This window comes from Indicator indicator, chromosome 24 (assembly GCF_027791375.1).
Source record: "Indicator indicator isolate 239-I01 chromosome 24, UM_Iind_1.1, whole genome shotgun sequence".
Lineage (NCBI taxonomy): Eukaryota > Metazoa > Chordata > Aves > Piciformes > Indicatoridae > Indicator > Indicator indicator.
In genome coordinates this window covers 12,071,218-12,084,144 of record NC_072033.1, presented here as the reverse complement: position 1 = coordinate 12,084,144, position 12,927 = coordinate 12,071,218, and the positions used below count along the sequence as shown (strand labels likewise).

General features: G+C 54.7%; 1 protein-coding gene across 1 annotated transcript in view; it reads left to right on the top strand.

The window, feature by feature from the left end:
- Positions 1-12,927, top strand: part of LAMA5 (laminin subunit alpha 5) — a 93,327-nt gene that overhangs the window by 78,682 nt on the left and 1,718 nt on the right. The window contains exons 46-74 of the mRNA XM_054392069.1: positions 269-369; positions 1,076-1,256; positions 1,861-2,004; positions 2,087-2,238; positions 2,315-2,425; positions 3,483-3,594; positions 4,084-4,254; positions 5,106-5,302; positions 5,400-5,516; positions 5,594-5,748; positions 5,965-6,106; positions 6,394-6,496; positions 6,584-6,697; positions 6,824-7,003; positions 7,103-7,245; positions 7,461-7,646; positions 7,922-8,058; positions 8,502-8,655; positions 8,796-8,929; positions 9,054-9,216; positions 9,897-10,025; positions 10,230-10,381; positions 10,740-10,872; positions 11,145-11,285; positions 11,494-11,624; positions 11,715-11,882; positions 11,982-12,114; positions 12,253-12,410; positions 12,507-12,693. Of these exons, the coding sequence (XP_054248044.1) occupies positions 269-369; positions 1,076-1,256; positions 1,861-2,004; positions 2,087-2,238; positions 2,315-2,425; positions 3,483-3,594; positions 4,084-4,254; positions 5,106-5,302; positions 5,400-5,516; positions 5,594-5,748; positions 5,965-6,106; positions 6,394-6,496; positions 6,584-6,697; positions 6,824-7,003; positions 7,103-7,245; positions 7,461-7,646; positions 7,922-8,058; positions 8,502-8,655; positions 8,796-8,929; positions 9,054-9,216; positions 9,897-10,025; positions 10,230-10,381; positions 10,740-10,872; positions 11,145-11,285; positions 11,494-11,624; positions 11,715-11,882; positions 11,982-12,114; positions 12,253-12,410; positions 12,507-12,693 (4,229 nt within the window). The remainder of the gene's footprint in view (positions 1-268; positions 370-1,075; positions 1,257-1,860; positions 2,005-2,086; positions 2,239-2,314; positions 2,426-3,482; positions 3,595-4,083; positions 4,255-5,105; positions 5,303-5,399; positions 5,517-5,593; positions 5,749-5,964; positions 6,107-6,393; positions 6,497-6,583; positions 6,698-6,823; positions 7,004-7,102; positions 7,246-7,460; positions 7,647-7,921; positions 8,059-8,501; positions 8,656-8,795; positions 8,930-9,053; positions 9,217-9,896; positions 10,026-10,229; positions 10,382-10,739; positions 10,873-11,144; positions 11,286-11,493; positions 11,625-11,714; positions 11,883-11,981; positions 12,115-12,252; positions 12,411-12,506; positions 12,694-12,927) is intronic.

Sequence of the window (12,927 nt, the reverse complement as noted above, 5' to 3'; positions counted from 1 at the left end):
TAGCAGTGCTGGTGCTCCCCGTGGAGCAAGGGTTTGCATAGCCCACTCCCAGCACCATTCATCTCCCAGTGAGGAACAGCAGCCAAAGAGCTGCTCACAAAAGAGAGTCCGCCCTGGGTGGGTGTCATGAGAATAAGGAGCAAGTCCAAGAGGGGAGAGACTCTGTCTTTGCTCTGATTGTGATAGATAGGAGGAAATAGGATTCCCTGGTGAGAATAAGGTTTGTGAGTCTCTTAAGTCTCTAACTGGGTGCATTTTTCCCTGGCAGAGTGCAACTGTTCGCCTTGTGGGACTGACTCGTGCCATCCGCGCACTGGCCAGTGCTTCTGCAAGGCTGGAGTGACAGGGCAGCACTGCGACCGCTGTGAGGTGAGGGCCACCAGCATCCTTGATAGAAGGAACAAGGGTCAGCCTTGGTGTGTTGTCCCCAGACCTTTGAGCAGAGCAGTGCTGGCATTCAGGTGGTTAAGGCTGTATTTGCATGATCTGCCCGTACATGGTAAAATCATAGAATGGTTTAGATTGGAAGGGACCTTAAAGATTATCTAGTTCCAACCTTCCTGCCATGAGTGGGAACACCTCCACGCACCAGGTTGCTCAAAGCCTCATCCAGCCTGGCCTTTTGTGAATACTTCCAAGAAGAGGGCATCCACAACATCTCTGAGCAACCTATGCTAGTGTTTCACTATCCTTACAGTGAAAAATTCTCCCTAATATCTAGCCTAAATCTTCCCTCTTTCAGTTTAAAACCAATATCCTTTGTCCTATCACTACACTCCCTCATAAGGGTCCCTCCCCATCTTTCCTGTAGACCCCCTTTAAGTACTGGAAGCTTGCTCTAAGATCTCCCAAGAACCTTTTCTTCTCCAGACTGAACAACCCCAACTCTCTCAGCCTGTCCTCATAGGAGAGGTGTTGCAGCCCCATGTTGATAGGAGTTTTGTTCCTTGCCATGTTGATAGGAATTCTGTGGTGGTCAAAACGCTGGGGTCCCACATCACCTCAAACTGCCCCAGGAGCGAGACACACATGTCCCCTCACTGAACAGGGCACCTTCTGTCCTGCTTTTCTCTAGGAAGGATACTATGGCTTCGAGGGATGCGCTGGCTGCCGGAGGTGTGACTGTGACATCGGTGCTGTGGGGAGCAGCTGCCACATACAGACAGGGCAGTGCAGCTGCCTGCCCGGCGTCAGCGGCTCGCGCTGCCAGCAGTGTGCCCCGGGCTACTGGGGCTTCAGCCAGAGCGGCTGTAGGAGTGAGTCCTGCTTCCCAGGGGATGGGTCCTGCACGGGGAGCAGTGGGACAGGGCATGGGTGGCACATCTGCTTGCTGAATTATTAAAGGCTGGGAACCGCTGGTCCTGTGCTGTTGCTGGGTTGCACAGGGAAACTCCCTGCAGTGGAATGTAAATAAGAAGAGATCGTAGGATCAGAGAATGGTTTGGGTTGGAAGGGACCTTAAAGATCATCTAGTTCTAACCCCTCCCCACTATAGGCAGGGACATCTTCCACTAGACCAGGTTGCCCAGGGCCTTGTCCAACCTGGCCTTGAATTCCTCCAGGGAGGGGGCATGCACAACCTCCCTGGACAACCTGTTCCAGTGTCTCACCACCCTCACTGTAAGAATTTCTTTATAGTCTCCAGCCTAAATCTACCCTCCTCAAGCTGCAATCCATTCCCTCTCATCCTATCACTACAAGCCCTTGTAAAATGTCCCTCCCCAGCTTTCTCATAGGCACCCTTCAGTTACTGAAATGCAGTTGCACAGCTGGAATAAAGCCTCTCCTTGCCCTCTTGCCCTGTCCCTGGGGTGGCAGCAGCACAAAACAAGGCATTTTCCCTGTTATTAAACTCGGCAGAGTGTGAGTGCAGAGGGGGCTCCTGTGACCCCCGCACTGGGGAGTGCACCTGCTCCAACGGGCTGACAGGGAAGCAGTGCGACGTCTGCATGCACCAGAACGAGATCCCGGTGGCCAGCGGCCCAGACAGCGTCAGGTGTGAAGGTCTGTGTCCTGCAGGCTGGGGAAGGAGCTGAGGGAAGTCACAGCACAGGGCCCTGTGCTGACCGCTCTGTTCCCCTGGCAGTGTGTGACAGCTGTGTCCTGCTCCTGCTGGAGGACCTGCAGGGTGTCGAGATGTCCTTCCCCTCCATCCGCAGCCAGCTGGTCAGCCTCAACGCCAGCTCCATCGCTTGGGCTCGGCTCCACAGTCTCAACAGCACCATGGCGACTATCGCTGTAGGTGGAAGGTTTGGCATCGCTTCCTGCCTGCATTTCCTGGCCTGTTGGCCTGATTTCAGCTCTTTTCTTCCAGAACCAACTGCGTGAGTCCAAGAGAGCCATGGACAAGGTCAGGCAAAGGGCTGATGAGCTGGAGGATGAGAACGTGGACCTCACACAGGACCTGAATGCGCTGCAGCACAAAGTAGAGTATTTCTCCATCTTCCTTCAGCAGACTACAAGTCCCTCCTGTTATCTAAAATAAGGGCTTTGAAGGCTGTGAGGAGCCTAGTTCGGGCAGGATGGATCTCCTGCCCAGCCAGCACCAGGATTGGGGATTGGAGCCCCTTACTTAGACACTCGAGCTAGACTACCTACATTCCTCACTTGAAGGGCTCTTAAACATCTCGTGATCTTGATGGTTGTTTCTTGATTTATTACTTGCTCATGAGGCAGCTCCACCTTCAACCAGTAAAATAAATTCAATGAAATGTCATTTCTAGAAGCAGCATAGAAGGAACGTACTCACACATCCACGTCTGTGCTCGATGTGTCCATGCTGTGGCAGTGTGATGGTTTTAAACCCACCACAGGCAGGGAGAGCCTGGGTCCCATCAACAAAAGAGTCAACCCTTTTTGTTGTAATAATCCTTGGAGGCCTCAAACAGCAACACCTTTTGCAAGACACAGTCTAAGAAACATCAGCTGTGTCTTCAGAGAACTTACAAACTGAGCAAGATTTGATTTGATTTGATTGAAAATCTGCCTGCTTCTAATCAGTGAGGGAGGGAAAAGTCTCTCTTTGCTGTATGTACCAGGGCAGCTGCATGGACATACAGCCATGGTGTGTACATGCACCTACACGTGGCTATGCTCTTGGCAGCCAAACTGCAGCTCTCCATCTCAGCTTGTGTCCAGGTCAGAACCCGGGTGGGCCTGGCTCCAGGCTCTAGGGTTTTTTTTTTCCTTCATTGGGAGCATGGGACAATGGTGTCCTCTCTGGTCTTAAGACTGTTGCAGGATCCAGAGCCAGCTGCATGGGAGCTGCATTTATTACTTGTCCTTCTCTGAAGGTGCTAAATAAATCGTCACTAAATGCATTGTAGGTGAGCAGCAGCAGGCTGTTGGAGGAGACATGGTCCAAGGACCTCAAAAGCAGCATGTTCCCAAACCTTATTTGCCTTTTGGGAAGACGTTTTCTGCTGACAGGTCACATAAACCATAATCTCATGCTTCAGCTAAGCCAGTGCTGTTTGTTGTAGATGACAATGACTCAAAGAGAAGCAGCCCGGATTGAGCAGCACACAAGAGAGACACACCAGAGTGGGGAGCAGCTCCTGCTGAATCTCCAGAGCATTCAGAGAGGCATTGCAGGTGGGTGCAGAAGGGTCTGTGCTTTAGGATTTTTTCCTGCTGGAATGTCAGACTCTTGCTTTCAAAAAGCACCAGTTTGTGGAGAAGACAAGGGGACATACAAATGAAATTGAGATCCCTGCAGAGCTCTGGCTGCTGGGGTAGAGCAGGCTTGTGGGTCCCAGCTGTTTGACTAAGCATGGCCTTTGGAAAAAAAACACATTAAACTTACACAAAGGTTATTAAAATGCATAAATCCAGGACACTCTGGACTAGTGCTTCAGGAAAGATTTAGTAAATCAGAAAATGACTGGATCTAGGATGTAGCATCTGATACCATAACAGCCAAGGGGACAAACGGGGCAATACCTCTGGGTGATCTCAAGCAGGTCGGGTCCTGAGTACTGCTTGGAGGCTGTTGTTGAGGGTGATGCAAGACTGGAAGAACCCTAGGGGCATTGTGAAGGACCTGAGTTGGTCAGTGCTAACAAGATCTGGATTTCTCTGCAGACTTGGTGCGGCAGATGGCCAGGCTGGGGGCAGCCAATGCCAGCACCACCTCCGCTGAGGAGTTTCGTCAGAAGATGGCTGAGGTGGAAAGAATGCTGAGGGAGATGAAGGAGCGGAATCTGGGCAGCCAGGAGGAGCTGGCAAGGCATGAGCGTGAGGAGGCTCAGAAATGTGAGTCTGGCTCAGTGGTGTGGGACAGGGCTGCATGGATTCTGCTGGGTCTAGCCATTCCTCAAAGCCTGTCTTGAAGCCCATGTGAACACTACACATCATGGTCATTGCTGAGGAGTGCAGAGAACAGGACCCTCAACAAGTTTTACAGTAGTTTTAGGGTCCCCTCTGTCACCTCATTTTTAGTGAATTTCAGAGCAAATTTTACTAGCTGGGTAGTTCTGTGTGATGAAAAATGACAAGCCTTAGAACCAGGAGGTACCGTGACTGGTACCATGATGCACCACATGTGGATGTGAGTGAATCACCCCTTTTTTTTTTTTGTGTTCTTTGTCCCAGAAAAGGGATCCAGAGTAACAACCAACAACCCACCTCCCTCAGCAGCTCTGCCATCCTGAGGGCAACCCTTGCAGGAACCAAGGGCTTGGATTGTGCTCCTAGGGCATAGCCTGAATGCATAACCAGGCATAATGGCAGTGTGGAGAGCAAGTGCTTCTGCTGAACAGCCAGTGGCAGAACATAGTTCAACAGCTGAAGGCTGCAATTATACCCTGGCCCTGAGTAGAAATAAGTAATTTTTCACAATGGCAGTAATCAGGCACTGGAACAGGTCTCAGGTGGGGTTTCTCCATCATCTGGAGCCTTTCAAGCATGCCTGGTCATCCTCTCTCACCAGTACTGGGAGTTAATGCTAATTTTGGATGAGATTCTATGATGTCCAAGCAGAAAGAGGGGGGCAAAATGATCTCGTCTGGCTTGGGTACCTGCCAAGAGAGACCAGAACCAGGCTTGTCCACAGCCAAGCACAGGAAGAGCCCTCTCACAACAGTTCTCATCTTCCCCATCCTCAGTGCTGCACCGGGTGAAGAGCGAGCTGCATGCCCGCTGGCAGTCCAACCAGGACCTGGTGGGCAGCATCCGGGACCGGCTGGCACAGCACAGCTCCCAGCTGATGGATCTCCGTGACGCCCTCAACGAGGCTGTGAACAAAACCAGGCAGACAGAGGACTTGAACAGCCTGAACCTCAACAACCTGGAGGAGAGTCAGGTAGAGCTTCACCAGATGGTCCTGTTCTGGCATGCAGAGATGCAGGGGGGGTTTATCCCAGCCCTGCTGGTGCCTAACCCTGCATCTGTGTGTTTAGCAAAAGAGCCGTGAACTCCAAAAGCAGCACACGCTGGTGCAGGAGACCCTGAAGATGGCCAGAGACTCCCTGGCCCAGATCTCTGACTTCCTGCAGAAGATGGAGAGTGCAAAGGAGGTGAGTGATGGAGGTGCTTTGCCGTGGGCAGAGCGTGAGGGGGTGGCAGCCTTCAGCAGTGCCGTGTGTCCTTCTAGGCATACGAGAAGCTGGCGGCTCTGCTGGATGGGGCAAAGCTGCCCCTCACTGAACGGGTCAAGAAGTTCTCCCCAGCCAGCAGCAAGATCCCCATTGTGGAGCAGGCAGAGGAGCATGCCCGGCTCCTGGATGAGCTCGCAAGGAACCTGTCCAGGTGAGGCAAGAGTCCTGACTCTCAGTTATCAAGCTATCTTCTAGCAGAGGTGCAACCCCATGGCATGGCAGGGAAGCAGTGGGCAGCCATCTCCAGAGATTTATCCTGGAGAACATGTTTTGATGAGGAACCCAAAGGGGTTTGTCTGTAGGGGCATGGGCAAGAGCTCAGCTTGAGCAGTCTCCATGGACTTAATGGCTTCATCTTCCAATGCAGCATTATCCAGGACACAAACCAGGATGGTTTTATCCAGCGGGCGATCGATGCCTCCAACGCCTATGCCAGCATCATTGAAGCTGTGAAGAAAGCAGAGCGAGCAGCCCACGATGCTGATGAGGCAGCCAGCAAGGCTCTGATGGTGTGTGCTGGGGGGAGGTGCAAAAGCCAAACTCTCTCAACAGATCTCCAGCTTTTCACACCCACATGTAGGGCTCTGCTGCCCCTTTTCTCTGAGGCTTGAGCACTTTGGTCTGTGCCAGAGGGCAGATGTCCTGCTACAGCTTGGGCCAGGCTCTCTAGGAGTCTGGGTCTGCCCGTTGTCCCCATCTCACCCTAGCAGCTCACACCATGCATTTGTGTGTGCAGTCCGGGCTGGACACTGGGATTCCTCTTCAGACTCCCAGGCAGTGCATGGTTGTTTTACAGAGTGTCATATCAGAAAATCTTGGGGCCATCTCTAAAGAGCTGAAGAGGAACAGCAGCAACCTGGAGGAGGCTGTGAGGAGAGAGCAGAGAAAACTCAGCGGAGGTAAGCAAGGCTCCTTGCAGGGTGTGATGTCCTCTGGTCTGGACTGAGGTCATCCAACACCCAACATATGCCTTTCTTTAATTGAAGTTATTAAAGGCACTCTGCAGACAGCAAAGGACAAGCTGGCTGACCTCCGTGTGAAGAAGGAGCAGCTTCTGAGCCAGCTCCAGTCTGTGCAGGACATGCTGAGCAGAGACCAAGGTTTGTCCTGGAACATCTAGACTGGTTTTCTCTGCTCCCTTCCTCATGCCCTATGACACCCAAGTCACAGGATGCTTCGCTCTGGTTCCTGGCAATCCTAGAGACTTTTTTTTCCTTTCTTTCTAGAGGACACAAAAGAGATGATCCAGAATGCCAAAGAAGCAGCTGCTGAGGCCAACGAAACAGCTGCAAAAGTGGAAGATACCCTGAGCAGCATGAAGAAGAATCTGGATGAGTGGAAAGACCAATATGGAGGCCTTCGAAATGAAGACCTGAACCAGGCAGTCCAGGATGCCAGGAAATCTGGTGAGTGCTGAGCCTGCTGGGCTGTCTCAAAACTGCTAGATCTTTGCATCCCTTCTTCTTCACTAACCATCAAACCTCTTTTCTCCTTTCCAACCCTAGTGTCCAGTCTGGAAAGCACCATCCCATTGCTGCTGGAGAAACTGAGCAGCCTGGAGAACAGGAGGAACAAGAATGCCACCGTGTCAGAGAACATCGTGCGGATCCGGCAGCTCATCACGCAGGCGAGGAACGCTGCCAGCAAGGTGGGCTCCTGGCAGGGGGCACAGAGGGTGCCAGGGGCTTGGGGTCAATGAGGGCTTACCTGAGGGGAGCATGCAAAGGGGAGGGGTATCCAGAAAAGCACTGGGGCTGCCAAAGAGGGCCACTTTCTCATGGGAAGGCTCCAGAATGCTTTGATTTGGTAGAGCTGGCAGTGACAAGAGGCAGCAGCAGTGGGTTTGGATTTCTCTCATTCCAGGTGAAAGTCCCCATGAAGTTCAACGGCAGCTCAGGTGTGCAGGTCCGGATGCCCAGTGACCTGCAGGATTTGGCAGCCTATACGTCCCTCAAGTTCTACATCCAAAACCCTGAGCCCAGGAGCCGGCAGCGCCGACAGGACGGGACAGAGGAGGGGCGCTTCGTCTTGTACCTGGGCAGCCGGGAGGTGAGCCAGGGCCATGCATCAATGGTAGCATCAGTGGGGGATCATGGCAGGACCAATGAAGGACATCAGCCCCTCACCCTTCACCCACCCCCTGGGTGCCTTAGTGGCGAACAGGCCCTGGGTACAGCCATCAGCCTGGCTGGAGGTGTACAGGGAGAGCTGTGCCAATGGGGCTGCCTGGCCTGGGCAGCCCTAGGAGCATCAGGGAGAGAATTGCTTGCTACTCCTGCCTGTCCCAAATGCTAGCATGTGGTCCTGTCTCTCCCTGCTTTCAGGCCACTGGAGACTACCTGGGCATTGTGCTCAAGGACCACAGGGTGCACTGGATCTACAAGCTGGGTGATGAGGAGCCAGCCTCCCTAACTGTTGATGAGGATATTGGAGAGCAGTTTGCCACTGTCAGTATCAACAGGTAGGAGATGGAGAGGAGATGCAATCCAAGGAAGTTCAGCAGGGGACTGTCCCTGCAGTGGATGCAAGTAGTGCTGTGCCCAAGCCCAGTCAGGCCCTGGGCTCACAGAGGTGCTGTGATCCAGTCATCCCTATGTGACCAACGCTGAGATACCTCAAAAAAAACCTAGGAGGGAGATGGTATCTTACCAGGTCATGGTGGGTCTGAGGTTGCCTACAGGAGAGGGAAGATGAAGCTCATCATGGAGGAGCCATTCAGCCCTGTGGCAGTGCTGGCCACATGAGTGCTGAGTCCTCTCAATGCACTGCTGCTGTGGGGCTCCCCAGCGGGAGATGCACCCATTTTCGGTAGGCCTGTGTGGGGAGGCCCTTTGCTCGGGGGGGGCAGGGTTTGCTTCTCCTTGGAGGGTCTCCCCTCGTCTTGACCACCCCTCCCTGCTGCAGGATCCTGCAGTATGGGCATATGTCGGTGATCGTGGAGAGGCAGACGGTGCACGAGACCAAGGGAGAGAGCGTGGCCAAGGGGGAGCAGGGGCTGCTCAACCTTGACCCACACAACGTGGTCTTCTACGTGGGTGGCTACCCTTCCAGCTTCACGGTGAGACAGGCACCAGGGAGGGAGGCTCAGCTTTCTAAGAGGTATCAGCGATACCTTTGGAGCTTCTTGAAGGGCAAACCTCTGGATTTCATGGGAAAACCAGGATCAAACTCGGCCTAATTGTTTGGTTTCATTCCCAGCCTCCTCCCACGTTGCGCTACCCCAACTACCGTGGGTGCCTGGAGCTGGACACGCTGAATGAGGAGGTGGTGAGCCTCTACAACTTCCAACACACCTTCCAGCTGGACACCACTGCTGACAAGCCCTGTGCAAGGTAGGGCACCCTGCCCAGCCTGGGGGCAGCTCTGCTCCGTGGCATACATTTTGACCCTTGGCAAACCCAGGTCATGGCAGCTGGCTTTAGAGTGATGCCTTGGGTCTCTTCTTGTGTGGCTCAGGTCCAAGTCCACAGGAGACCCCTGGCTGACTGATGGCTCCTACTTTGATGGCACTGGTTACGCAGAGATCAAGTTTGAGAGCCAATTTGGCTCCACAAAGCGTTTCGAGCAGGAGATCCGGGTGGTCTCCTACAATGGCATCATCTTCTTCCTGGAGAATCAGGTAAGTGCTTGCTTCCCTGGGGGACCCTTCGCCCCTCAGTGGGCCAGAACGATCTCAACCCCACTTGCAGGCATTCCCAGTTTAGGGCACTGAGGAGAAGAGGGGCTTGGGAGATGGCAGTTCTACTTGGAGCAGCTTTTCTCTTGGGTTATCAAAGACTGGAACAGGCTGCCCAGGGAAGTGGTTGAATCGTCATGCCTGGATGTGTCTAAAAGCCATCCACGTATGGTGCTCAAGGATATGCTGTAGGTCCTGGTAGATTTAGATAATAAATCACAGAATGTTAGGGGTTGGAAGGGACTGTAAAGGTCTTTTCCAATCACAGTGATTCTGCAGTGTTGTTTAGAGCCACAAGAGGGCTGGACCCAGACCTCACAGCAGAGCAATTGCTTGTCTGGTGCTGGAGGATCTCTCTGAACTCCAAGAGCACCCACACACAGACCCCATCAGCCAAGCCAGGGTTCACTGGGGCAGGTGGTACTGCAAGGAGCATTTCCTGCTGCAGTGTTCTCCCTGTAGCACCCCCCAGCACTGGGCTGCTGCTCACAGATAAATCCCCGATGATTGTGTTGGAGCACCCACTGCAGGACCTGCTCCCACCACTACAGATCAGACTTGGCACCACAGCTGAGTGCTGGACACCAGGACATGGGTCTGAGTGTCCATCCTGCTTCCCTCAGGGTCAGTTCCTGTGTCTGGCCATCCGGGATGGGAAGCTGGTGCTTTACTATGACTTCAGTGCTGGCCTGGAGATGGCGAAACCCAGCAGCAACTCCTCCCTCACCATCAGCAGCACCACAAACAAAGCGGTAAGGGGCAGCAGCCACCTCCTCAGCTTGTCTGGGGGCTGCTCATCCAGAGGATGCAGAACACCCAGACCCTTGGTTTGGGGAGGGTGAGCTGCAAGAAGTTCTTTGACTAGAGCCGTGAGCTGGACACTTTGTGCTGCCCTCTGTGATGGACCTGATTGCCCCGGGCTGGCCGATGGATCATTTTTCTCTTCTCGTCCCCAGATCCAGATTTTCCTCCTCAAAATGAATAACAAAAAGCGTATCCTGGTGCGGCTGGAGCGTCTCACCATCTTCATGGTGGAGCAGGAGAACTCCCTGGAGAATGCTGTCTCCTACTACCTGGGTGGTGTGCCCCCAGCTGTGCTGCCCCCCAGGTAGGTAGAGCTTGCAATGGGGTGGGACAGTCTCCAGAGTCCATGGGGGTGGCCCTGGCCCTTTCCCAGCCACATCCAGGGATCTTGGGACCCTGCTGGAGATGTGAGGGGAGATTTTTCTCTTACTACCCATCACTGTAGGCTCCATCTCTGGTGAGGGATGAGGGTGCTGATAGGTGTCACTGAATCCTTTGTCATGCTGGGTGCCTTGGAGCAGCCTTGTGCCTGAGGCACTTGAGATACCCGTAGCTATCATCGTGGCCTTCTCAGGCACTCTGAAGGGCTGCAAGGCCAGATCCTGCTCAGGGCTGGATCCTGCGTGGGGCTGCTCTGGTAACACCACCTGCTTCCCCTGCAGCTTGAAAGCACTCTTCCCCACGGGTGGGCCCATCCGGGGCTGCATGAAGGGCTTGAAGGCTCTCGGCAAATACGTCGACCTGAAGCGCATGAGTACCGTTGGCGTGAGCTATGGGTGCACCTCAGACCTCCTGGTAAGGCCAAAGCCCTGGTAGCCCTGCCAGCATGCTGGGAAAAGGGTCTGTCAGGGCAAGGGAACCCAGGACAGGCCCAGTCTCCCCTTGGTGGCACAGAAACAAGCATAGAATATCCCTAGGTCCTCAGAGCAGGGAGTTCGTGGTGAGGTGCTCTACATGACTGGCAATAGCACCAGCCAGACCTAGAGAACACCTGAGCACCTCGATCATCCTCCCAGCACCCCTCCCATGGCCAGGCTCTCACCTCTCCTCCATGGTGTCCCTCACAGATTGCTCGATCAGTCAGTGTCCATGGCCACGGCTACCTGACCCTGGCCCTGAAGGATGTGTCAGGGCTGCAGGATTTCTACAGCGGCTTCAGCTTCCAGACGAGCCAGCACGAGGGTCTGCTCTACCACCACACCACCCAGGTGGGCACCCGCACTCTCCCCAGCTATGCCGGCTGCTGCTGCTCTGGGGATAGTGCTGGGACCTCCTGGGAAAGCGGGAGGATTTTGATGGGACCAGAGGGTGAATCTGTGGCGAGATCTGCACCCTAAATTCTTGGAGGGTGGTGGGGAAATGGGCTCTTCCTCGAGGTTCAGCTCCTGAGGATTCATGGGGTGATGCTTTCTGCAGGAGGGGATGTGCCAGGTGTCCCTCCAGAGAGGCCAACTGGCCTTGAAGCTGCTGGCAACCGAAGTCACCACTCAAAATGTCTATGCAGATGGCAGGACACACTATGTGGCCTTCTACAGTGACACCCGTGGGTATGTGTCCCAGTAGCACGTGAGGATGGGGTGCCACCAGATGCCATTGGGCACAGGGACCTGCTCAGCCCACACTGCTCGTCCCCACAGGCTGCGGCTGTACGTGGATGACGAGCTGCAGGACTCAGTGGCAGGTGCTGGGCCTGGCCAGCGGCAGCAGCAGCAAGATGGGCAGCAGCTCTTCCAGCTCGGGGGCTCCCCGGATCCAGCTGCCCCCAGCAATCTCACCGGCTGCATTGCGAACGTCTTCGTCAAACGGTGGGCATCTCTTTGCTACTGGCCAGAGAGCAGGGCTGCTCAGCCTCTTCCCATTTCCCAGCTGCCCCTGTGACAGAAACCTCTTCTCCCTGCTTGTAGAGTGTCAGAGCCACAGATGGTGGTAGACCTGCAGCAGAATGTGGAGAACATCAACGTCACCATGAGCTGTCCCTGGGGTGAGCAGCCACAGCAGCTCAGAGTCACTCCTAAGAAAGAAAGGAGGAAATCCAAGGTACCAGCTGCTGCCAAAACTCCCCACATCCTCCTCATCCTCCTCAGATGCCCCCACTGTCCCCTTACTGAGCACCTCTGCCCTGTGACACCCCCAGAGGCTCTTCCCTCACTCCATTCCTTGGTGCATCTTGTGTAGGTGCCCAGCAGGCCTGTCTCAAAGGACCGCCGCCATGATCGGGATGGACTCTGCCAGCTGCACCCACAGCCCCGCGCAGCCGTGGGTGCCTTCCGCTTTGGGGGTGCCCCCAGCAGCCGGTGGGAATTTGAGGAGATCCCAGCCTCCTTTGGGCAGAGGTGAGGCTCCCCCATGCCCAGCCCCAGGGACCATCGCTTGGAGAGCAGCTGTCTGTTGTGGGAGAGCAGGGTGCTCCCATCACTGCCTGTCTGCAGGTCCCATTTCTCCCTGGAGGTGAAGCTGAACTCTTCCAGTGGGCTGCTGTTCTACGTGGCGGGCGAGCAGGGCACCTTCATGGCTCTCTTTGTTTCCAACGGGCACTTTGTCTTCCTGGTGGGCACCGGCAGGCGCCGGCTGCGCATCCGCAGCAAAGACAAGTACCGGGACCGGCGCTGGCACACGGTGAGTGCAAGGGCAGGGCTTGGCAGGACCTCCCCGAGCCACCTCCTGGCACCAGGTGCCTCTTCAGGGGTTAGCTCTGTGCAGCCCTGCTCTGGGCATCTCTTCTTAAGTGTACATGGAACATCTATGGTCCCATGGGAGTAAAGGAGACAGCAAAATCACAGCCAGGGCTGGCTGCACTCAGCTGAGGTCTCCCTTCCCAGGCCACAGCTCTGGGACTGCTCCCAGCCCAGA